Genomic DNA, 23,696 nt, shown 5'->3' on the forward strand with positions numbered 1-23,696 from the left:
GTTTTGGGTTGTCGTGTTTTCATTGTCATTTGTTTCTAGGTATTTTTTGATTTCCTCTTTGATTTCATCATTGATCTCTTGGTTATTAAGTAGTGTATTGTTTAGCCTCTTTGTGTTTGTATTTTTTATAGTTTTCCTGTAATTGATATCTAGTCTCATAGCACTGTGGTCAGAAAAGATACTTGATACAATTTCAATTTTCTTAAATTTACCAAGGCTTGATTTGTGACCCAATATATGCTCTATCCTGGAGAGTGTCCCATGAGCACTTGAGAAGAAAGTGTATTCTGTTGTTTTTGGATGGAATGTCCTGTAAATATCAATTAAGTCCATCTAGTTTAATGTATTATTTAAAGCTTGTGTTTCCTTATTTATTTTCATTTTGGATGATCTGTCCATTGGTGAAAGTGGGGTGTTAAAGTCCCCTACTATGATTGTGTTACTGTCGATTTCCCCTTTTATGGCTATTATATTTTGCCTTATGTATTGAGATGCTCATATGTTGGGTGCATAAATATTTACAATCATTATATCATCTTCTTGAATTGATTCCTTGATCAGTAGCATCCTTCTTTGACTCTTCTAATAGTCTTTATTTTAAAATCTATTTTGTCTCATATGAGAATTGCTACTCCAGCTTTCTTTTGATTTCCATTTGCATGGAATATCTTTTTCCATCCCGTTACTTTCAGTCTGTTTGTGTCCCTAGGTCTGAAGAGGGTCTCTTGTAGACAGCATATATATGGGTCTTGTTTTGTATCCATTCAGTCAGTCTATGTCTTTTGGTGGGAGCATTTAATCCTTTTACATTTAAGGTAATTATCGATATGTGTGTTCCTATTACCATTTTCTGAATTGTTTTGGGTTTGTTATTGTAGGTCTTTTCCTTCTCTTGCGTTTCCTGCCTAGAGAAGTTCCTTTAGCATTTGTTGCAAAGCTGGGTTGGTGGTGCTGAATTCTCTTAGCTTTTGCTTGTCTGTAAAGCTTTTAATTTCTCTGTCAAATGTGAATGGGATCCTTGCTGGGTAGAGTAATCTTGATTGTAGGTTTTTCTCTTTCATCACTTTAAATATGTCCTGCCACTCCCTTCTGGCTTGCAGAGCTTCTGCTGAAAAATCAGCTGTTAACCTTATGGGGATTCCCTTATGTGTTACTTGTTGCTTTTCCCTTGCTACTTTTAATATTTGTTCTTTGTATTTAATTTTTGATAGTTTGATAATATGTGTCTTGGCGTGTTTCTCCTTGGATTTATCCTGTATGGGACTGTCTGTGCTTCCTGGACTTGATTAACTATTTCCTTTCCCATATTAAGGTGGTTTTCAACTATAATCTCTTCAAATATTTTCTCAGTCCCTTTCTTTTTCTCTTCTTCATCTGGGGCCCCTGTAATTCAAATGTTGGTGCATTTAATGTTGTTCTAGAGGTCTTTGAGACTGTCCTCAATTCTTTTCATTCTTTTTTCTTTATTCTGCTCTGCAGTAGTTATTTCCACTGTTTTATCTTCCAGGTCACTTATCCGTTCTTCTGCCTCAGTTATTCTGCTATTGATCCCTTCTAGAGAATTTTTAATTTCATTTATTGTGTTGTTCATCTCTGTTTATTTGCTCTTTAGTTCTTCTAGGTCCTTGTTAAACATTTCTTGTATTTTCTGCATTCTACTTCAAAGATTTTGGATCATCTTTACTGTTATTACTCTGAATTCTTTTTTGGGTACACTGCCTATTTCCTCTTCATTTGTTTGGTCTGGTGAGGTTTTACCTTATTCCTTCATCTGCTGTGTGTTTCTCTGTATTCTCATTTTGCGTAACTTACTGTGTTTGGGCTCTCCTTTTCACAGGCTGCTGGTTCGTAGTTCCCGTTGTTTTTGTTGTCTGCCCCCATTGGCTAAGGTTGGTTCAGTGGGTTGTGTTGGCTTCCTGGTGGAGGGGACTGGTGCCTGTGTTCTGGTGGATGAGGCTGGATCTTGTCTTTCTGGTGGGCAGGACCCCAACCAGTGGTGTGTTTTGGGGTGTCTGTGAACTTATTATGATTTTAGGCAGCCTCTCTGCTAATGGGTGGGATTGTGTTCCTGTCTTGCTAGTTGTTTGACATATGGTGTCCAGTACTGTAGCTTGCTGGTTGTTGAGTGGAGCTGGGTCTTAGCATTGAGATGGAGATCTCTGGGAGAGCTTTCACCATCTGGTATTATGTGGAGCTGGGAGATCTCTGGTAGACCAGTGTCCTGAACTCAGCTCTCCCACCTCAAAGGCACAGGCCTGACACTCAGCTGGAGCACCAAGACCCTGTCGGCCACACGGCAGATCAGCAGAAGTTCAAAAGCTTGACAGTGTGCTCTGTTGTTAAGGGTGTGGAGATACAGTTTCTATTTTGCATTGCTAGTGAGAAGGCAAAAGGGTAAAAACAACAACAACTCTGTCAGTATGTCTTCATCAACCAAATGAGCAATGCCAATGTGGGACACAGGACCACTCACTCAGTGGAAGAATCCCATGCTGAGCTTCAAAGCTTCCAAGATCTTGGCAGCTGGGAAGTGAAAGGCAGAGGGAGGGAGTGTGGGGCAGGAGCAGCTCCTGTGCATGTGCCCATGGGAGTCCAGATGCATTTCTAACATCTGAGGCATTAGTAATGAACTGGAAGGCAAAGAGCTGCTCTCTTAGAGCTTGTATTGCTGGAGTATAGACAAATCATGTCATGTCATACTATACTATACTACACTACACTACACTACACTATACTATAATTTCAAATAGTGAAAAGAAGAGAATGAAACAAGATAAGACTGCCTATGACTAAGAGTGAGTCTATTTGTAATGTGAAGCCTACTTTAGATAGGGTCATCAGAAGTACTGTTGACAAGATGACATTTGAGGAAACATCTGAATGTCAGAAAAAAACACAGTATTCAAAGATAATGAGGGAAGTGCATTAGATAGAGGAAACATAGACCTGAGAAAGTTGAGCAGATGGATAGGGCTCTGGGTTCTGTTTGCCTGTTTAAGGTAGTGTAACTCTACCTTTTCTGTCTTAAATTGTAGTGTCCTCCTAAACATTCTCATTTGAAGACATAATTTTGTGACCATAGAATAGCTTGCAAATCACCGATCCAATCTCTTTGGTGTTATGAGAATAGAGAAGGAGTTAGTTATATTCAAATTAAAAGTTCTGTTCTATTTCATGACATGTCATTCTAGCCACATAGGAATATTCTTTAGGGAGCTTACTTCAGAATCACAGAGTTTTGTATTTGTGTAGTAATATTCATGCATCAATCAAAAAAACAGAAAGCCTTGTTTCTGAATGAATTATGAATGTCATCAAAATTATAGCAAATATTTCACAGTATAAAAATCACTAAAAAAATGATGAGATGATGGAAATGAAGGCATAAAGGCATTGTTTGCTGTTCTTTAATGTGATACCTGAAAGTAGTAGTTCCATGTTGCTGTTACTGAGTGTTGCATTGACTCTCCCAGTGGAAGCATTGAAACTAGTAACTGTCAAGGTCATGGGTTGTTTCCTTCCTTTAAAATTGTAAGAGCCTTTCCATATATAATTTTGGGCAAACACATCATCAGGAACTGTGAATAGATTAAATAAACATACATGTTAATTTTACAGTGCCCTGTAAATATAAGCATTAAATACCAGATTAATGAGTATTAGTTTATTGAATAATCATATTTTTCTAAATATACAATAATATAGAATTTACATTATAAAATGAATTCTTCACATAAGTGTTTTAATTTTTTTAGAATAAACCAAAATAATAATCTAGATTTGTACATACATCATCAATGAGTGATAAATAAACAAAACCAATTAATGACATAAGACATATTTAGAATCCAGCTAAATATCAAGTTTACTTATATTTTGTTTCCTATAATAATATCTTTCTTTCAGAAGGAAAATAAAATGATTTTACTGGGCCAAGTCAGTCTATATACAAGTCCCAAGAGGCCTGCTTTTCTCCTAGCAGTAGGAATAGGTTCATAGGAAGAGCATAGAGTTAAAACCCCCCCTTGCATAAAAGCCTTGGAAGACTGTCAGGAGAGATGCTCCTTTGACCTTTTTACCCCTTTATAGAATACTGAGTTCAGTTATTTCAATAATAGATGCTCCTGAAGAAGAACAGGGCTCTACCTGTTTTGCTCCTGACAGCTTTGAGGTTTACAGGTATTTATGGAAATAAAAGAATTGTCACTAGAATTGGCTAACTCTCATGGGAAAGAGATGAACTGTGGTAGAATCAAAGAATATTCTAATGTAAACCTTTCATCCAAATAAGAAACACTCTTAATGTTAAATGCAGACAAATAAGTCATTATATTTATATAAATTAGTTATGTAATTTATAGCTAATATAAATTAGGTATGTCAAAGTCTTCTCAGATCCTGGTAAGAGGCTGAGAGAGCTTCCATTAATTCTGTACATCACATTAAAGCACATCCTCAGAAATCAGCTGTTCAAAAGAGCCTGCCTATTTGTGTGACTGAATGAATGACATGGATTTAGAGGAAAGTCTTTTTTTTTCCCTAACAAGTTATTGACATTTGTTACCTGTTTTTCTCTACATACATCACAGTTTTTACTGCTCAGATCACAGAGACTGTGTTACAAATTGTACATTCCCTGAATTCTACTAGGCAAACAAGTAAAACAATACTATGGTAGAAGATGAACATACAATGCACCCAAGATTTTTTACTGAGTATTTCAACCAACATGATTATTTTTTTCTATGATTATTCAAAAGCAATATAGCAGAAGGACTAGAAGTGCAGGCACTGGAACTAGACCGCTTGTATTTCCGTCCCTCCTCTACAATTTATAAACTGTGTGGTTTTCCCTAAGTTACTTAACTCTCTAAACCCGAATTTCCTCATCAGTAATGTGAGATTAACACAGAGTTACAAGGAAGATTAAATGAGATAATGAATATGAAGAGTTTTGATAAGTGTTAGTTGCTATCATTAGTATTATACAGGTAAAATAGGGAAACCGTGGGTCTCATAGATCATTACATAGTTGCTAATAAAATATATAGTTAGTGAACATGCAGTTAGTATCATGAAAAATCCATAGTCCTGGCTCTGGGACCTTTGCCAAGTCACCCTTATAGTGGCACTCCCTCCCCAAACCTCAAACTACACAGCTATGCTCTGTATGTACAGGAGACCTTACCTAAAAATTTGATACGGTGTATGCGTAAAAAGCCCTTGATTTGGTAAGCACCTTAAAGAGCAGTTAACTCAAAAATCATACCTAAAATAAGTTTGGAGGAGGGAGTGACAAGCTAAATTATCCTTCATTAGAAAGATCTGGAATTTGGAGGTCATAGACTCTTAGTTGTAGAGATAGGAGGAAGAGCAAGGGAAAAAGATGTTCTAACAGTAGTGTGAAGGCATATAGTAAGTACTCAATAAATGTGTTATTCTTATCTTTCTGATTGTTTATTTTCCCTGGCCTGTATTATGCTTACTCTTTGATACCCCTGAATATTTAATGAAAATCTGCTACACTTGGTGATCTTGTCATTGTGCTTAGGGGAATTAAGGAAGTTGGTTGAAGGAGACTAAAGAGAACCCCCGTGGCAGGAGAAAATAGCAATGGAAAGAAGTAGGTACCAGCAGCAGCAAAGAACATTGTATCAGGATTAATCATTGATGTGGTAGTAAATGTTTAACAACTGGCTCTCCAGAAAACAAACAAACCAACAAACTGGTTGTACTATTTGCTGATTCTATAGTGTAAATATTCCCGTGATGTCAGATTTCAAACTATGAACATGACATCACTGAACGCAGAGTCTGGAAGAATGCACAGAACTGGCTATGGCAAAGCTCTACCGGTCAGCTCCAGCATGCCACCACCACCCTCCACCTTTCTCACACATAACTGAGAAATGTAACTAATGATAGGATGGGAGAGGCAGACGCTGTTTGGTCATTTAAATCCCTACGTACAAGGAGATGACAATACTTTCTATTGTTAAGTCTAATTTGAGATTTAAATGTGATTGTGTATTTGGCAGTTCCTTCTAAACTCTAAAATGTCATCTAACTATTACTGATGTGGAGCACAGTGAAAAGGAGGAAGACAATGATGGTTACGATCTTTATTTTTCAAGACAGTTTTGAATCTAAACTTTGTTACATAGGCCTCATAGCATTACCATATAGAGTATCATGTTCCTGACACTGATACCACTGCCAAATTTAATTGTTACTTTGGAGTAATCTAATCACTGTGTCATGATTTTAAATGAAATGCTTCTGTTTTCCCACTTAAGATGACATTGTTCTAGAGCTTTATAGATACCTTCACTCAGGTTAAAGAAATTCTTTTCCTTTCTAATTTATTAAAAGTTTTTAAAAATTATAAATAGATGTTCAATCTTACAAAGTAGTTTCTGTGCAAGTATTTAGATGATCATAATTTAGATGATCATAATTTAGATGTTCATACATAATCATAATTTTTGCATGTTTAATCTCTTAATGTGATAGATTACTTTTAAGGATTATTTAACATGAAAATATCCCTGTAAATCTATCATTAACCCAATTTGGTAATGATGTGTCATCTTTAATATAATGTTGTACAGTTAATCCTTGAACAACATGGATTTGAATTGTGAGGGTCCACTTATGCACAGCTTTTTTTCAACAGTAAATACTATAGTACTACTGTACTGATCCGTGGTTAGTTGAATTCATAGATGCGGAATCACAGATATGAAGGAATCTTGGGTAAGGAGGAGCCACATACTGAGGGTCAACGATAAGTTATATGCAAATTTTTGACTGCACTGAGGGCCAATGCCCCTAACCCACTTTCTGTTCAGGGTCAACTGTATTTGATTTGCTAAGGCTTTATGTAGGATTTTTTCATCTATAATCTTATGTCAAATGGGCCTGTAATTTTCTCTTTTTACAGTGTCTTTACCTGAGTTATTAGAGTTATGTTGGATCCATCAAATGAGGGTTTTTTTTGATAGTTTTATAAAACTGGGATGATCTGTTCCTCCAAAATTTGGTAGAACTTATCAGTAGAGGCATATGGAACAGGTTTTCCTTGTGGAAATAGCTTTAACTATTACTTTGTTATGGGATTATTCGAGTTTTCTCCTATTAGTTATGTTAAAATCCACTTTTCTAGTAATTTGTCAATGTTTAAGTTTTTTAAAATTGACAGTTACAGTAGTTTTCTGTTATATATTGCTAATTTATTCAATCTACTCTATGTAGGTTTTCACGTTTCCTTTTGAAATGTTACTACTTTTTGTTCCTTTCTTGATCAATCTTAACAGAAATTATTCACTGTACATTTTCTTTTAAAGAACTACTTTTGACTCTGTTGAGATTCTTCTGTTATATTTTTGTGGTTTTTTTGGTTTGTTTGATCATTTTTATTACATTGAGTTCTGCTTTCTTTTGATCATTCCATTATACTTTTTGTATCTTCTTAACAGGGACAGTTATTAATTCTAAGGCTTTCTTTTCTTCTAATGTAAGGGTTTAAGGCTTTATATTTCCCTCACATCTTTACTTTTGCTCTAGCTCCCAAGTTTTGATATCTAGATTTTTCAGCATAACTAAACTATACTGTTATATTTTCCATTTTAATTTCTTCTTCAATTCATGAGTTATTCATCAGTATTAATTTTGTTCTTAATTTCCAAATACTGAGGAATTTAAAAATTTTATCCATTTTCTTATTAACTTTTAACTGCATCATGGTCAGGTAAGACTAACTTTGCTTTGAAATTTGTGTAGATTTTTTTATTGCTTAATATATGATCAATTCTTATAGCTGTCCCATGTGCCTTTAAAGAAAGTATATATTATTTAATTGGTTGATGAGAAATATATATATATATATATATATATATATTTTACATCAAACATATTAGTTTTGTTGTTTAGTTCTTCCATATTCTTTAAAAAAAATTTTTTGTCAGCCTGAAATATTTATTGGTAGCCATTGGCCATGTTTTGCCCAGGACAGTCTAGATTTATACTTGATATGCTGGAGCTATTATTCAGGGTACACATCTGCTCCCAGATAAAGTATCTTTCTTGGAAAGTTCTGGGCACTGATTGACCATTGTGGTTTTCTTTCTTTTTTTTTTTAACCAGAAAAAAGTCCTTTAATCATTAATGGTAAACATTTTAACAGTGGACATGACATGAAATGAAAGGTCCAATGGAAGATATTTACCTAAAAATGAGGCAAACCTAGTCTTATATTGAACACATTTTGAGTTATAATTACAACCCTGCACTAAGTCTTTGTTTTTCTTTTTTTAAAAAGTTGTGGTAAACAGGAAATAACAAGTGTAGGTGAGGACGTGAAACCCTGGTACTTTGCTGGTGGGAATGTAAAATGACTCAACTGCTTTGGAAAACCGTTTGGCAGTTTCTCAAAAAAGTTAAACCTAGAATTACCACATGATCCAGCAATTCTACTACCACCCAAAAGAATGGAAAGCAGGAAATCAAAAAGAATCTCGTATACTAGTGTTCACAGGATTATTCACACCAGCCAAAAAGGTGAAAACAATCCTAATGTCAGTGAACAGCTGAATGGATAAATAAAATATGGTATATACATTCAACGGAGCATTATCGAGTCAGACACAAAAGGACAAGCATTGTGTGATTCCTCTTATATGAAGTACCTAGAATAGGGAAATTCATAGAGACAGAAAGTAGAATAGAGGTTACCAGGGGCTGGGACCATTGTGGTTTTCTGAATCCATGCAACACTTTCTCTCTCATGATGACATATTTTTTGGTCACCTTAGAGAAATTCAGTCTGTTTTCACTGACTGTTGAAAAAAATCAGTTTCTCAGACTAATTTTTTTGGTAGGCAGTCCAGTTTAATAGCATGTACACTGAGAACTTTTTAAACCAACTAAAATTAGATTCTAACACTCTCCCTGGCTTATTACAACTGGACCAAATCTATTTCCAAGGTAAAGATTAAATGCTGAGCCTTTAATTTTATGTGTAGCTTTTCATTCCTACCATGTAAATAAAATACATACTAATACATTAAAAAGAAGCTCTCATATACTGAGCCCTTACCATGAGCCAAGCACTTTGTGTTTCATTTTTATGAAGTTCATTCATATTAATCTAATCAATATATCTTTTGTATAGGTAAAGAAATGGAGGCTCAGATGTAGAAATTAACTTTTCCAAAGTCATAGGGTAGGCAGTGTATAACATGGGGATTACATCAAGGTTGTAGGACTTCAAGGCCCATATTTTTAACGACTAAATATTTTATTTTTAAATCAAATTACTGAAAATAAACTGGACAAGTTCTAGAAGTTGCTGAACTTTTACTCTCACTCCAAGTGTATTTGGTTCCTTCTTTAAAAAATTTATATTTAAAAATTATATGTAAATCTAATTTTTATTTTAACGTTTTAAATAAACCATTGCCATTATTTTATAGCTATCTACAGATATTCTTGAAGGGAAATTTTATAGAGACAACTATATACAATATTTTTGGAATATTAACATGACACAGTATTACATTGCTCGAAGTTTGGTATCTTATAATACAAATTTTCAAACTTCAAATTCCGAACAGTAAAATGCATAGTTTTCCCATACTGAAATATGTTTTTCTAAATAAATGGTCACTTTGTCAATACAACAGAAGATCACCTTGAGAAATCATGACTACTAGAAAAACGACTGAAATTACTAACCACTTAGCTTTGGGCTGGGTGTTCCTAGCGCAGGTCTAGGATCTTTCACCAATATTTTGGAACCAGCTATGAAAAGAAACAAAAATTTTACAAAATTTAATATAATTAATAACACACACACACACACACACACACACACACACACACAGTTTGATGCATTGTCAATTTTATTCTTTGAAATACCATATAGTTTTCTCCAAAATGTCCTGTTCACTATAGCATCCCAGTCCTCACTCAACACTTCTGTTCAACTAACAACTTCTATAATTATCCCCATTATAGTCCAGTGGGGCAAAGGGAATATCAGTGCTGCCTTAGTATTTTGGGGTCTTGTTTCTTATTTTAAAGGCATAAACCAACATGGAAACAGTTGACTCCAACATGGAAGTTGAGGGCTGAGGGTATGTTCCTGTTGCTTAAAGGCAATAAATTTGGGTAGGGTTCATGTTTAAGAGTTAAAAATTGTTGGGAATTCCCTGGTGGTTCAGTGGTTAGGACTTGGCCCTTTTACTGCTTGGGCCCAGGTTTGATCCCTGGACAGGGAACTAAGATCCCACAAGCTGTGTGGCATGCCCCCCACCAAAAAAAAAAAAAAAAGACTTAAAAATTGTTAAGGTATCCCATGATGTCATAAGAAATTGGCTAGTCTCAAAGGTAAAGAGTTAAACTAAAGTTTTTAAGTCAAACCAAAGGGAGCTCAAAATCATGTGGGGTGCTGAAAGTGCCTGCCAAGTTGAAGCAGCTATGATATGCAGTGCTTGTAGACCTGTAAAGACATACATCTTTTTCCTAAGAACAAAGTAATGTCTTTAAAGGTTTTAAGGGGAAGTTATTTGGTTGAACATCACCTTGGCTGCAAGGTGGAGAACAATTTGGAAAGGAGTGGGTATTGATTTGGGCAGAGAAGTTAGAAGGCCATTTCAGTAGTCTCAGTAGAGATAATGCTGAATTAGATTACAGTAGCAGTGATGATAAACTCAAAAGTGGATAGAATTTTTTAAACCTACTAAAATTCTGGTGGATTTAAAGAGACAAGAAGATGTCAAAGACATTTCAGTAGTCTCAGTAGAGATAATGCTGAGTTAGATTACAGTAACAGTGATGATAAATTCAAAAGTGGATAGAATTTTTTTAAACCTACTAAAGTTCTGGTGGATTTAAAGAGACAAGAAGATGTGAAAGGTGACTACTAGATTTCTATTTATTATGTGATGATGGTACCACTGAGTTAGGGAACATCAAGAGAAGACTTACAGTGAAGGGAAATTGATGAGTTTAGGTTTGCATATATTATTTAATTGTCTTTGAGAAATTCAAGAAGAGATATTAGGTAAGAAATTGAGCATATAATTCTGGAGCTAAGAGAAGATAAATGAGCTAGAAATATTAATTTGCAAATAACCTTCACAGAGGAAATTTTAAGTCATTGGCTTGAATGAGATCAGATCACCTAAGGAGAGAACACAGAGTGAAAAGAAGACTAAGAACTGAGCTTTAGAAAAAATGGGTAGAAAACATTCAGCTTAAAAAGGAAATGGAGAATAGGTAGCCAGAAATTTGAGGAGATAAAATATTTATTTATTCAACAAATATTGATTGAACACTTTTCACATATAAGGCACTGATCTAGTGGTTAAAATCACAGTTGTAAATACTTTGACAAAGTTTCTTTTTTTTTTTTACATAAAAGAACCCTAAAATGGGCCATATTTAGATTTATTAAAGTTTCTTTTTTTTCTTTTCTTTTTCTTTTGAACTTATATTCTAGTTGGGGAAGGGCAGATGAAAGGACAGGAGAGTGGAGAAAGACAATAACAAGTAAACAAATAAAAGAATAAGATCTCACACAGAAGGGATTCCTATCATGAAAAATTTAAAAAAAAAAAAGAGAAACCTGTAATGTTCTAGCTAAGAGAAGAGAGTGAAAACATTTCAAGAGGAGAAAGTCATACATTTGTGAAGGCTACAAGACATAAAGAATTAGAAGGACTGAAAAAAAAAAAGAATGTATTGATGACTTTATCAAGAATTCTAGAAAAACCTCCTTTGTTCCTTCTTCTGGAAACATAACCCTTTTTTCCTCTGGTAAACTCATTACATCTTGTTCAGATGGGGATTGTCCTGATCAACCAAAGCAGCAACATGGGTGGAAACATCACCTAGATCTGGTCAAACTGTCATATCATAGTGACTGAGAAATGAATTTGGAGATGGATTCCATTAAAAATTGTGGCAATCAGACTTTCATATAGTGCTTTCCTGACCAAGTTTTGGGAAAGACTCTTTCTACTAGGGTTATTCCACCAGAAGGATTTAAACCCAGGAATGCTGGCAGCAATATTCCCTACTATAGTGGGTTGAATAGTACACACTCCAAATTCATGTTCACTAGGAACCTCAGAACATGACCTTATTTGGAAACAGAGTCTTTGAAGATGTAATTTGGGGAGAATCTTGAGGTAAAATATTCCTGAAATAATCCCTAAGTCCAATGACTAGTGTTTTTATAAGAAGAGAACAGGACATATAGAGATACATAGGAAAGAAGGCCATGTGAAGATAGAGGTAGACATTGTAGTGAGGCATTTATGAACCAAGGAATGCCAGGGATAGCCAGAAGCTATAACAAGCTCGAAGGAGGTAAGGAATGATTCTTCCCTAGAGCCTTCAGAGGATACATGGCCTTGTTGACACCTTGATCTTGGACTTCTGGCTTTCAGAACTGTGAGAGAATAAATTCCTATTCTTTTAAGTCACACAGCTTGTGGTGCTTTGTTATGGCAGCCTTAGAAAACTAATATACCTACTGTGAATAGAGAACTAGGAAAAGTAATAAAGGCAAGAATTAAAAATAGAGCATGGAAAAGAACCTATAAAAAGGCCTGAATAATATTTCTGTGCCCTGGGATCCAAAAGTGTCTACATCACTCCTACTCTTAGAGTTGGTGAACAAATTTACCTTGTTCCTAAGCTAATCTAAATTGATTTTTTTGGTCTCTTGTATCTGAGGAAAGCTTTAACAGTACAAAATCTTCTGTTGAAAGCTTTTATAGAGAAAACTTACCTTCACAAACAGGAACTTTTCCACTCCAGGTGTTATCAGATCTACACACTCTATGTTCTGTTCCACCTGCTAAGAAGAAGCCAGGCTGGCAGGTATAAATTAATGTATACCCATGGGATGGAAGGTCCATTCCTACTACATTTGCATGAGCAGGAGTTTCTGGCTGTTTACAGCTGTGGGCTATATAAGAAAGGGAAAAAATGTTCATTTTTATAGACATGTTAAGAAAATTTTGAGATCGGAGTCACAATATATTTTTATAGGTATGCTAATGTCTTTATATAAATGTAACTTGTTATTCTCATGAATCAAGGAAAGCTTATCAATGTAAATGTAAATGTTGTTTTCATAGACTAGCATTTCATAAATGATCATCTGTGGAACACTGGTGGTTGTTAACATATAAACTGAGAGAAAAAATAAAAGACTAACTCTGGATAATTAAGCTAATAAATGTATACTATATCACCATTTTAGAGAGTCACAATATATATTAGCATTTTAAAGGATCTAATAAGTCCTGCTTAAGATAAGTTTTAAAGTTGATCAAACTCAGATTTTCTATACCAGTTTAGGAAATATTAATATATAATTTTTATTTATTATATTTATTTTAAATTAAAAAGCATGTCTTCTAAAGGTAAATTCAACCACAATTTAGTATGTTGCTCTGATATTCATATTTCCTAATGTAGAAAGTACAATTTATAATTTTTTGCATATGGAATTTTCTGGCCATATTTTGGGTCCATATGCTACCAGTATCTTTTCATTCATTTAATTTTTTGATTCCACTAAACCTGCACTTATGACACTCCCTGACCCTGCCACTCAGTTCACCTGTTTTGTGTCTTATGATGACCATTCCCTTCTTAATCAGAAATAGATGCTACAAAGAATTCTCCCCCTAAGCAAGACAACATTTCTGATCATTTGTTCATGGATATAGACCCTTAAAGATGGTCTCTGAGAAAAAGTGTTCTGTGGACAAATTTGTTTGGAAAAATTTTTTTCCATTTGCTTCCTAGTGGATATGTACTAAGCTATAAATAATAGCTAATATTTTTAACATTATGTGAAAAACATTTTGTTATGTAGTTTATATTTAATATAATTCAGTTAATAAAATTTAATTCTCATTGAGGAAATACTGCTAAGAATAAACACAAATTGTCTGTTTCTGCTACATTCTTAAGCCCCATTATGCACCTATTAGATATTCTGAGATGCTCTGCAGTAACAGAAGCCATTTAATTTTATTTAAATCATCCTATCCCACATGCAGGTCATCAAAGAATCTTAGTTTACTATGAAATACCTCAGTATATCCCACACAGCTGTTCTAAAGTATGTACACACTCTGAGGAATTCTCTTTTAAGGAATTTTGCCGTATTTAAATATAAGCCAGCCAGGCATGTGACATGACTTCTCAGTGGAGTGTTCTGCTGCTTTCCAGTAAACTGAGGATCCACAGGGGCCTCTGTGATTATTTGGGTGGTTCTGAACAGGGATGGAGTAAATTCACAGGACTTATTTGGACTTCAGCAAATCCTAAAAGCTAGAAACCATTCTGATGAGTATTTTTATTCCTGCTTACTCTTCATTTTTCTCCCCCGCAAAAAAGATGGAGAGGAAATAAAAAGAGGAAGTAGGAGGGAAAAAAGAGATAACTCACCAGCTAAAATTTATTTCTAACTGTATTCAAAAAAGACTGTTTAGTGATCTTTGCTCTTATTCAATGTGTACAGCAAGTGCTTTCAACTTAGAGTCAGTGCACATTTAGAAGCTCCAGGAAATCCTAAGTAGTAGTCAAATTTTTGGTTAAGGTATTCATGCATATATCCTTTCATGGACATTTCTAGCTTTCCTCAGGTTCTCAGAGAATTTCACAAGTGAAAAAGATTGAGTCTCTACTATGTTGGAGCCTCCTGTATCTCACAAGTACTTCAGATTCATAGGTGCAGATCTATGAACCTAAAAAATAATCATCATCTAAAATTACCTGGTGACCAAACTGAACGCAATTACAAGAGCTTTTCAAAAAGAACAAAATTTTGCCCTGTGCCTTCTGACTTCTTAAAGAATAATGCTCCCCACTAGCCATGGGGGTATGCTACAGTAAAACACTATATGCATGAATTATATTTTATAATAACCTAAGAAAACAATGCAACACCTCTTGTACATACATATAAGTTTATTTTTCACATGTGGAAAAAAATGCATATAAATTCTTATCCTTCATAAGTATAATTTTCTTAGCCACAATACTTACGTATGCACTCAGGCTGAATTCCACTCCACGTGAGGTCAGGAAGGCAAGTACGTGTTGTAGACCCTTGGAGAAGATGTCCTTTTTTGCAGTGGAACTGTACAACACTTCCTACCTATAGCAAATTACAGAGAGAAAAACAAATGTCCCAATGCAACTTCAAATACAGCAACAGATAGAATAAAAACATGGACGAGGAAATGCTTTCAAAAGAAATTCTGCAAGGTAGAGGTTGGAAGGAAAAGAAACTGAAATCTGATTTAAAATAAAATTGCAGAAAAAAACTGAAGAAAAAAAACCTTAGATTTCTTTGTGTGCATATCATCATTAAATACTTGAATACAATGTATACATAGGTACCAAATATTTACCATGGTAATTTGAAGAAAATATATGATACCAAAAGGCCAATAAGCTACATATGAATATAAGATAGACAAACAGACAGTTAAATAGAGACAGATAAATGATGATGGATAAAGGCAGATACGGAAATAAAGATAGCTAACAACACAAGAGGCAGTGAATATGTAAGACAGTAAATGCAATATGAGATTGGACATAAAGGTGTTTATTGAAGGTTGGATTGGTAGCAGAAAAATACAATGGAAGACATGCTATTTGCATTAAGCTTTTAAAGGATGTGTAATTTAGATAAATATATAGAACAATGGTTCTTAAAGTGTGGTCCCCAGACCAGTAACCTCAGCATAACCTAGGAATTTGTTAGAAATGCCAATTCTGGAAACTTAGCTGAGACCCACTGCATCAGAAACTCTTAGGGTAGCAACCAGCAATTTGTGTTTTAAAAAGCCCTCCAAGTGATTTTAATGCAAACTAACGTTTGAAAACAACTGATATAAGTAGAAAAGATAAGAATATTATGAGAAAATGTATGGTGGTTAAAACATACATCATATAGTTTAGGAAAAAAAGACAGCACTTTTGATTGGTTATCATAGATAATTTACACAGTGAGGTGGGAATTTGGGAGTAAAGTAGAAAGCTGTAAGATACAGGTAAAAAAGAAAACAGACCCCAGAGGTGTGTATACTCGGCTTTAACTTTGACTCTGATCTTGAATAAGGTATATCTCCTCTTTGAGACTTAACTCTCTCTATATAAAGATGATATTACTTCCCTTGCGACTTAAGGATTAAATAAAAATAGGATATATAATTCGCTCCACATGGGCATGGAACATAAGCTTTAAATAAATTCCAGCTATAATTATTAAGTCAGAGACATAATAATCAGTTTCTGAAGACTCTCAAATAGCAGGCTATAGCAATTGAATTTTTAAAATAAAAACATAAAGTTGCTAAAGCTTTCAGAGCAACTAAAATTTATGTAGAAAATAAAATCTTTGAAAAATTAAACTAACCACTGTATGGGGAAACTATGAAACAAAAAGAATGATGAACCGTAATTCTAATTATGAGGCTTGAATTGCCATTTTAGATTTGAGTGGATAAAGCTTGACCAACTTGTGGCAATAGACATGGGAAGGAAGTTGTTTACTCAAAATATATTAAAAGGAAAAATTATCAGGATTTATTAAATGATTAGAGGTGGAGGAGAAGATAAGGGGTATTTAGAGTCTGCCACTTCAGCCTTCCCCAGCATATGGAGTCTGACAATGTTCAACTGCTGTCTTAGGGCTTTTCACATAGACTGTGTTTCCTTTTTTTCCCATTAGTTCCTACTCCCACCTGCTAAAGCAACACGAGGCTAAGCTTAATGTGACATAGTTCGATACAAGATTCCACTTGGACCTTGAGACTAGCTATATTCCACCATCTTTCTTATTCTCGTTATCACCCAGAACTATGCTACACTTGAAATGCTCAGTTCTAATTGTCATTCTCTTATAACAACCTTTATCCTTCCAGTTATCTCATATTATGCCTTCCATGACAGCATCATCTCTGCATCCAGGAGATCTCTTATCTTCTTAATGCCCGATTTTGTCCAGGGCTACTACATTGCTCCACTCCAGGGAGCACTTTTCATGCTGTACTCAACATAATCCTTCAAATTGTGCTCCAGAGCATGCCATTCACATACTCCCTGAAGTTGTGCAATATGGTGCTACAGATTTTTACTTCCTCATATAGTTTATACAACTGATCATGTGGACTCTGCAATTACATCCTTTAGTCAAACTGGCTCCACAAAACCCATCACCTCTATCAATCCAGCAATCTTACTTTAGGCTAGATCTCAGTTAATGGCCAGCCTTCTCCCATAAATCTCCCCTCATTTAATCTACCACCAAAGACTGATAATTTTACCTCCTAAATCTTTCTCAAACTCTCCCCTTCCCTCTTTTCCCACGTATACATCTTGTTTTAGTCCTCAACATGGTTTCTCAATGGTTCTCAAACTTCAGTAGATAACATAATCACCAGAAGGACTTATCCAAACAGAGAGAGCTGAGCTCCCCTCAGGAATTTCTGACTGGGTTAAATCTGAGGGAGACCCTAAAATCCACATTTCCAACAAGTTCCCAGGTAATACTGCTGCTGCTCAGGGACCACACTTTGAGAATTACTGTTATAACCAATTATAATAATCATCTAACTTGTCTCCACTTCTCCAGTCTTGACCCCATTGAATTTATTTTTCACTCTAAAGTCAGAGTGATTTATTCAACATGAAAGTTTTACTTTATCATTATCCTTCTTAAAATCTTTACTGGCTTATCCCTCATAGGATAAAGTTACATTATGTTAACTTGGTGGATAAAAGCCTCCATAAACTGATCACTAGCTGTCTCTAGCATCATCACTGACCACTTACTTTTACTCAAATTGTGCTCATATAATATTGAATTTCTGTAGTTCCCATAATGCATGCATATTTTTACACTGTCCCTCCCACATGGAATGCATTTCCCAACTATTTTTTCCTAGGTCTTACCCTAAAAGATTTAGCTCAGACAAAATTTCTAGAAAGCTTTCCCTGCAGCAAGCAGACTAGGAAAGCTGTCTCTTATGTGCTTTATTAGTTCCTTTCAATGTTATCAATATTATCAACCTATCCTATAAAATCATCTATTCCATCTGACCCACACACCAAAATGTTAGCTCCGCTCAGCCAAGGACCATATGTTATTCACCATTATACACCCAGAGCTTAGAAAAGTGTCCTGAAAATGTTGGAGCAACTGAAGGAATGGGGACTAAGAACTTAGTATAAAATTATTTGATTACTTAAAAAGATTTAACATGTCTATCAGTTTCTTAAAATATAGTGATATCCCTTCCATACTTTAATTAACATAAAGTTAAATCATTATTTGTTCTTTGAAGAGTACATTTGGGTTATTTCATCAACCTTTATATTAGTAAGGAATGAGAGACATGATTGATTACATACACTTTTTTTTTTTTAACTTCTAAGACTTTTTCCTCATGTCTGTAATCTTTTCTGAAATCACAATAAATACTGCTTTACATATTAACCAGATACCATAGAACTAAAATCTATTTAAAGTTTTTCTATATATCATCAACACATTTAATAACAAAATTTTTGTCAAATTCACACTTATACCTAATATTTAAGATACCTAGAGTTATACAAATTTAGTAACTGATTTTTATTCAACATTTGTTGTATTCAAATCAATCATCAAAATTTTCTCTAAATATTAGTGAATTAATAATTTTGCCAGTGATAAATCTACTTAATAGTATATTTTACATATCTCTCCATCCTTTTCCAACTTGTCATGTAAATTCCTCTGACTATAAATAATTTCTAACATAAATAATATAATTTGAATATTTGTAGAAAAATAAGTAATATTATAAAATTTTCCATTATATAATTTTAAAAATTCTTATAAAATAATTTATGTACAATTTTCCTGCCAATATTTACTAACAAAAGTGTTATTTGTATAAGCAATTATATAAAATGTAAAAATTAATTTTAAAAATTATTTTTATATCAAGATTTAAAAAAAATCCATATCAAGTTTTAATTGCAGTTAATGTTTACATAAAATTTTCTTTAAATTGGCCCAAATTAGCATGTGGTTTACAAATGCACTATAAAATTATAAGACATGTCTAATTAGTAAATATGACTTACCTTCTTTAACTCTTTATTCCCTCTTTAAAATGTTACAGTTCAGTTCCTTAGTCATGAAGTTAGAGATCTAATCATATGATTAATCAAAATTTTAGAAATTTAAAACATTCTGAATAACATCTATCTTCCCTTTCATGATGTTTTATAGCAAATTACTCTTACTTTGCTAGAATTTTCATCACTGTATTTTTTTGTGTCTGATTTTCAATATCAAATATTTGCTTAACTGGAGTACGCAGTATGGTTCCTAGCAACTTATCAAAATATATATATAATAAAGGCATCAAAAATTCATATGCTCCCTCTGTAATATATTTTAAACAACTATTTTATATTGGTATTTTTATTATGTTTATATTAAATACTTTACCCAAGAAAAGTTGAGGTAGCTTCTAATATAATTTTAATATATTAAAATTCATAAAATTTAAGTAGAAAGGCAGGATCATAAAAATGAAAGGATAACACATATACTTAAGATGAGGTGCAAGGGATTTTCACTGACTGAGCATCAATTTTGGGCCCTGAGCTTCCTGAATGAGAAAAACAGAATTAAGATGTTTTATCAGTTTTTATTAAAAAATAATCAGAAGACTTCAATTTTAAATGTTTAATTTTACTTTTTTGTTTTAAAATTCATGTTATGATATTCACCATTTAAGGTAATAAAACACTATGTAACACACCTGCCTCATTCAATGTACTTATGTACTTATTTCAATTATAAACTGGAAGTCATACATAATCACCATGGTTGTTTTTTTATTTTGGAAAAGTCATTTAATCTAAAAATCATATTTCCATTCATTTCACAGGGATTGTCACATGAACCAACCAAATGTAAGAAAGCCAAATTTCAGAGGCTACTCAACAGAATCTGTATTTCTTTACAGATATGCTTAGAGATGCAAAGGCACATTTTTTTTTCTTTTGAAGCCTGAAATGGCAAAACGGTTTTGTGAATACCAGGGAAAAAGTTCTATTCTAGTCACAAATTACTTTTTAACTATGAAATTGGATTCTACACACCAGTCAATATTCAATACTGAAGTTTAAAAGTGCATGATATATGGTGGTTGTTTTTTTTTTGCGGTACGCGGGCCTCTCACTGTTGTGGCCTCTCCCGCTGCGGAGCACAGGCTCCAGATCAGCGGCCATGGCTCATGGGCCCAGCCTTTCCGCAGCATGTGGGATCTTCCCAGACCAGGGAACGAACCCGTGTCCCCTGCATCGGCAGGCGGACTCTCAACCACTGCGCCACCAGGGATGCCCCATGATATATGGTTTTAAATAAAACATTAAAGTGCCATTTTAAGTTCTTTATTGACATTATATCACACAGTACTTTACAGGTAGCCTAACTTAATTAAACATGTAAATATTTTATTCTCCAAAATATGAATATAATGTCTTTTACAGTGCTTTTGAACACTCTAGTATTAGTCTTAGTCTAGTATTAGTATTATTAGTCTAGTATTAGCTAACTGTTTATGAGTTAGATTTTTTTAACATGATTTTTAATAAGTTAATAAGTACTACAGCTGTAGATAGTAACCATTTGATAAATAGTAACAAAGTTTTAAAATGGTACTTAATTTATATCTTTGATCACTTCAATAGTCAATGAACAGCCTCTCTTGTTTCTCTAATCCCCAACCTTCAAATTTTAAAAGCTGTAAAATTTCAGCAACTGTCAGCTTATGTGGGTTTCTAGAAGAGAGTCGATGTCGTTACATATGTAAATGTGAGCTGTACATATACATACACAAATTCTAACACACGTGTACTTAAGAGTCATCAGATGAACCTCTTTTCAGAGGTACAAGGTTGACCCTGGTATCTGGATACCCAAGGAAGCTGCTTGTAGGTGTCCGTTTAGATTATTTTGCAGAAATGGTCAATGTAGAATGGGGTTGAATATCTTGGGCTCTCCCAGACTGCTCCAGCTAATCCTGACATTTTATTACAATATCAATATTCTGGTTCTCACTGACTACACTAAAGATAATTTTGGCATAAGAGTAATTGCTGCTCTTACATGGGTCTAGGACTGTGCCAAGCCTTTGCTCTTTAAAGCATTCCACCTTGAAAGATGTTTTCATCTTGTAGTATACTGTAAAATTTTTGTAAAAATATTAGTTGTAAACTTTTTCTGTGATAGATTGTTTTCTCCTATTAAGAACTACATTTACCCCTTTTAAAAATAACCCAAAGTTATTCAGTATGGTTCGGCCTTATCTTTTTAACTGCTTCTAGCATTACTTTATAACCAATCGTTTTTTCTTCTAAGAATAGAAGTGTTTCCATTATAAGACCATATTTCAGCCAGGGCTGACTCTGAATTATGTCTGGATTCTCTACATGGCTTCTCTCTCTGCTTTGGGAAGCTTTTTAGTTAGACAAGCACTGTCAGTGGTGAAGGGAAAAAAGCTAATTATTACTTGTTGGAGTCTTGTTTCAGGCATGTTGTAGCTTTGTGCAAGGTCCATTACGCTGCTGCTGTTGTCACTTGGATGCTATATTTACAGAGAAGTGGTTCAGCACCCAGCACACTAGTGATTGCCAAACACATCTGAGCATGTCAAGATGAATTTTTTAAACATTAGCAGAATGTGTGACAGAACACTGAGTTTACTTAAAAGAGATGCGGGGCACGGTTGTCTAGGTAACTGATTACTGTCAAGTTTGCCAAATACAATAGATAACTGCCTAGATAGAATACCTAGGACACTCCTTTTAAAGTCAGGTAGCTTAGAAGCTGTTTGGTTTCTTCAGTGTTCTCCACCTACTCGGGTAATATGGTTGCTCATGAAACATTCAATAGTAGGGTGAACTGTGGTTGCCAAGATGGCTACTGTTGTACCCAGGAGTCCTGTATCTATAAAACTGGGTGGTCCAGACTTGCTTTTGGAAACAAAAGCCAGAGAATGAAAGGTGTCAACAGTCACAAATAGTTGATCATGTTGTCTTTAGTTGATTATTTCTGTCTCCCTACCCCTCAATCAAGGATGCTTTTGTAGTCTCTGTAGTCAAGACAGAGCTTTTTCATAATAGTTATTTTGGTAGGGTTAAATATCTTATGTTTAATACCTTGGAATTAAATATCTAAAATCAGATTAAAAATATTTTATATTTATAATAATTTTACGTAACAAGTCCTAAATCAGTGTAATGTGCCTTCCAAACCCCAGAGCTCAATTTAGAGTAATACAGCAGTTAGTGAAATATTTGTGTTTGGCATTTCCTCCATAATTAATCTGGATGTTGCATCAATCATTTTGATACTTATTCTCCTTACTAGTAATATATTTTTAGCTAAAATTGTTCCAGTTTATAATATTTTAAATAAAAAGAGAAATTACTTTGAGTACTTTTTTCTAAAACTAGAGTTTTTGCATTCTCTAGCAACAGGTGATATATTCTTATATTTTAGTAATTATATCAATATCCAAAAATCTACTACATAAATCTTTATAGAAGAGGAGAGTGAACAAAATAAACACATTAAAGAGAAAATTAAGAAATGCAGAGTGCCTCTGCAATTTATAACTTTCCCCTTTCTCTTGTCCTTCCCAGAAGTGGGCTAGCTATAGCTATGATTTTGTTTAACTCGCTACTGGTCACTAGATCAAACCAGAGGTAGATACAAAAGTTGAAACATTTTGATTCTCTCTCTGGATATTTGAAACTGAGATTGAGACAATTAATCACTTGCTGTATGTGGCTGAGATGTAAACAGAAATGATGCACCCTTTGCCATATGGCCAATCTACAGAGAAAGAAAACAAAGTAGATAAATACAGAGTAGTGTAAGAGACTGAGTACTGTTGTCCAGTTCCTAGATTCTAGGCTTGATGAGTCTCACCTAGATCCTTTCTCTTGTGGCCTGGGACACACTTACACATGGCTTTTAATGCCTTTAGGTTTAAGCTAGCTCAAAATAATTTTTCTTACTTGTAAGCAAGAGTTTTTGGTCAACCAGTAGAGAAGTCTTTTCTAGTTATATAAGGCCATATTTATTTGGAATCCATCTATAAATTGATATTAGTTAGAATTACATAACTTCTTAAATTCTGTTGACTCTATACAGGTTTAGTAAACATGATTTGTATATAAATATATAAAATAAGTATATATACAGACATACGCACATATCTGCCATAACCATGTATGAAAGTTGACACCCTTAATTTAACATACTCAGTATATCATTTGTAGTTTTAATAGAGATTAATAGAGATTATACAATTTTATTAGATTTTACCATATCTGAAATCTAGTCTATTCATATTTATCTAGATAGACTATAATGATCTAATATATGTTTATTAGCTGAAGAGTATGAATTCAGGGTTAGTTTAACTTTGTGATAACATTTTTCAATGATTATAATAGAATTCTTAAAATTTAGAGTGAATGACTCTATTCATTTCATTGAATGACTATTCTAAACTCAATCTTATTTATTTCAATTTCCATTATCTCAAAGGGTATTTCCTAAAAAGGACTCAGATTCTTCAGAA

General features: G+C 34.0%; 1 protein-coding gene across 1 annotated transcript in view; it reads right to left on the reverse strand.

The window, feature by feature from the left end:
* CSMD3 (CUB and Sushi multiple domains 3) overlaps window positions 1-23,696 on the reverse strand; it is a 1,064,314-nt gene that overhangs the window by 14,090 nt on the left and 1,026,528 nt on the right. The window contains exons 64-67 of the mRNA XM_004265377.3: window positions 15,076-15,187; window positions 12,800-12,979; window positions 9,736-9,801; window positions 3,420-3,578 (exon numbers count right to left, since the gene is read on the reverse strand). Coding sequence (XP_004265425.1) covers window positions 3,420-3,578; window positions 9,736-9,801; window positions 12,800-12,979; window positions 15,076-15,187 — 517 coding nt within the window. The remainder of the gene's footprint in view (window positions 1-3,419; window positions 3,579-9,735; window positions 9,802-12,799; window positions 12,980-15,075; window positions 15,188-23,696) is intronic.

The sequence above is a fragment of the Orcinus orca genome, chromosome 17 (assembly GCF_937001465.1).
Source record: "Orcinus orca chromosome 17, mOrcOrc1.1, whole genome shotgun sequence".
NCBI classification, from domain to species: Eukaryota; Metazoa; Chordata; class Mammalia; order Artiodactyla; family Delphinidae; genus Orcinus; species Orcinus orca.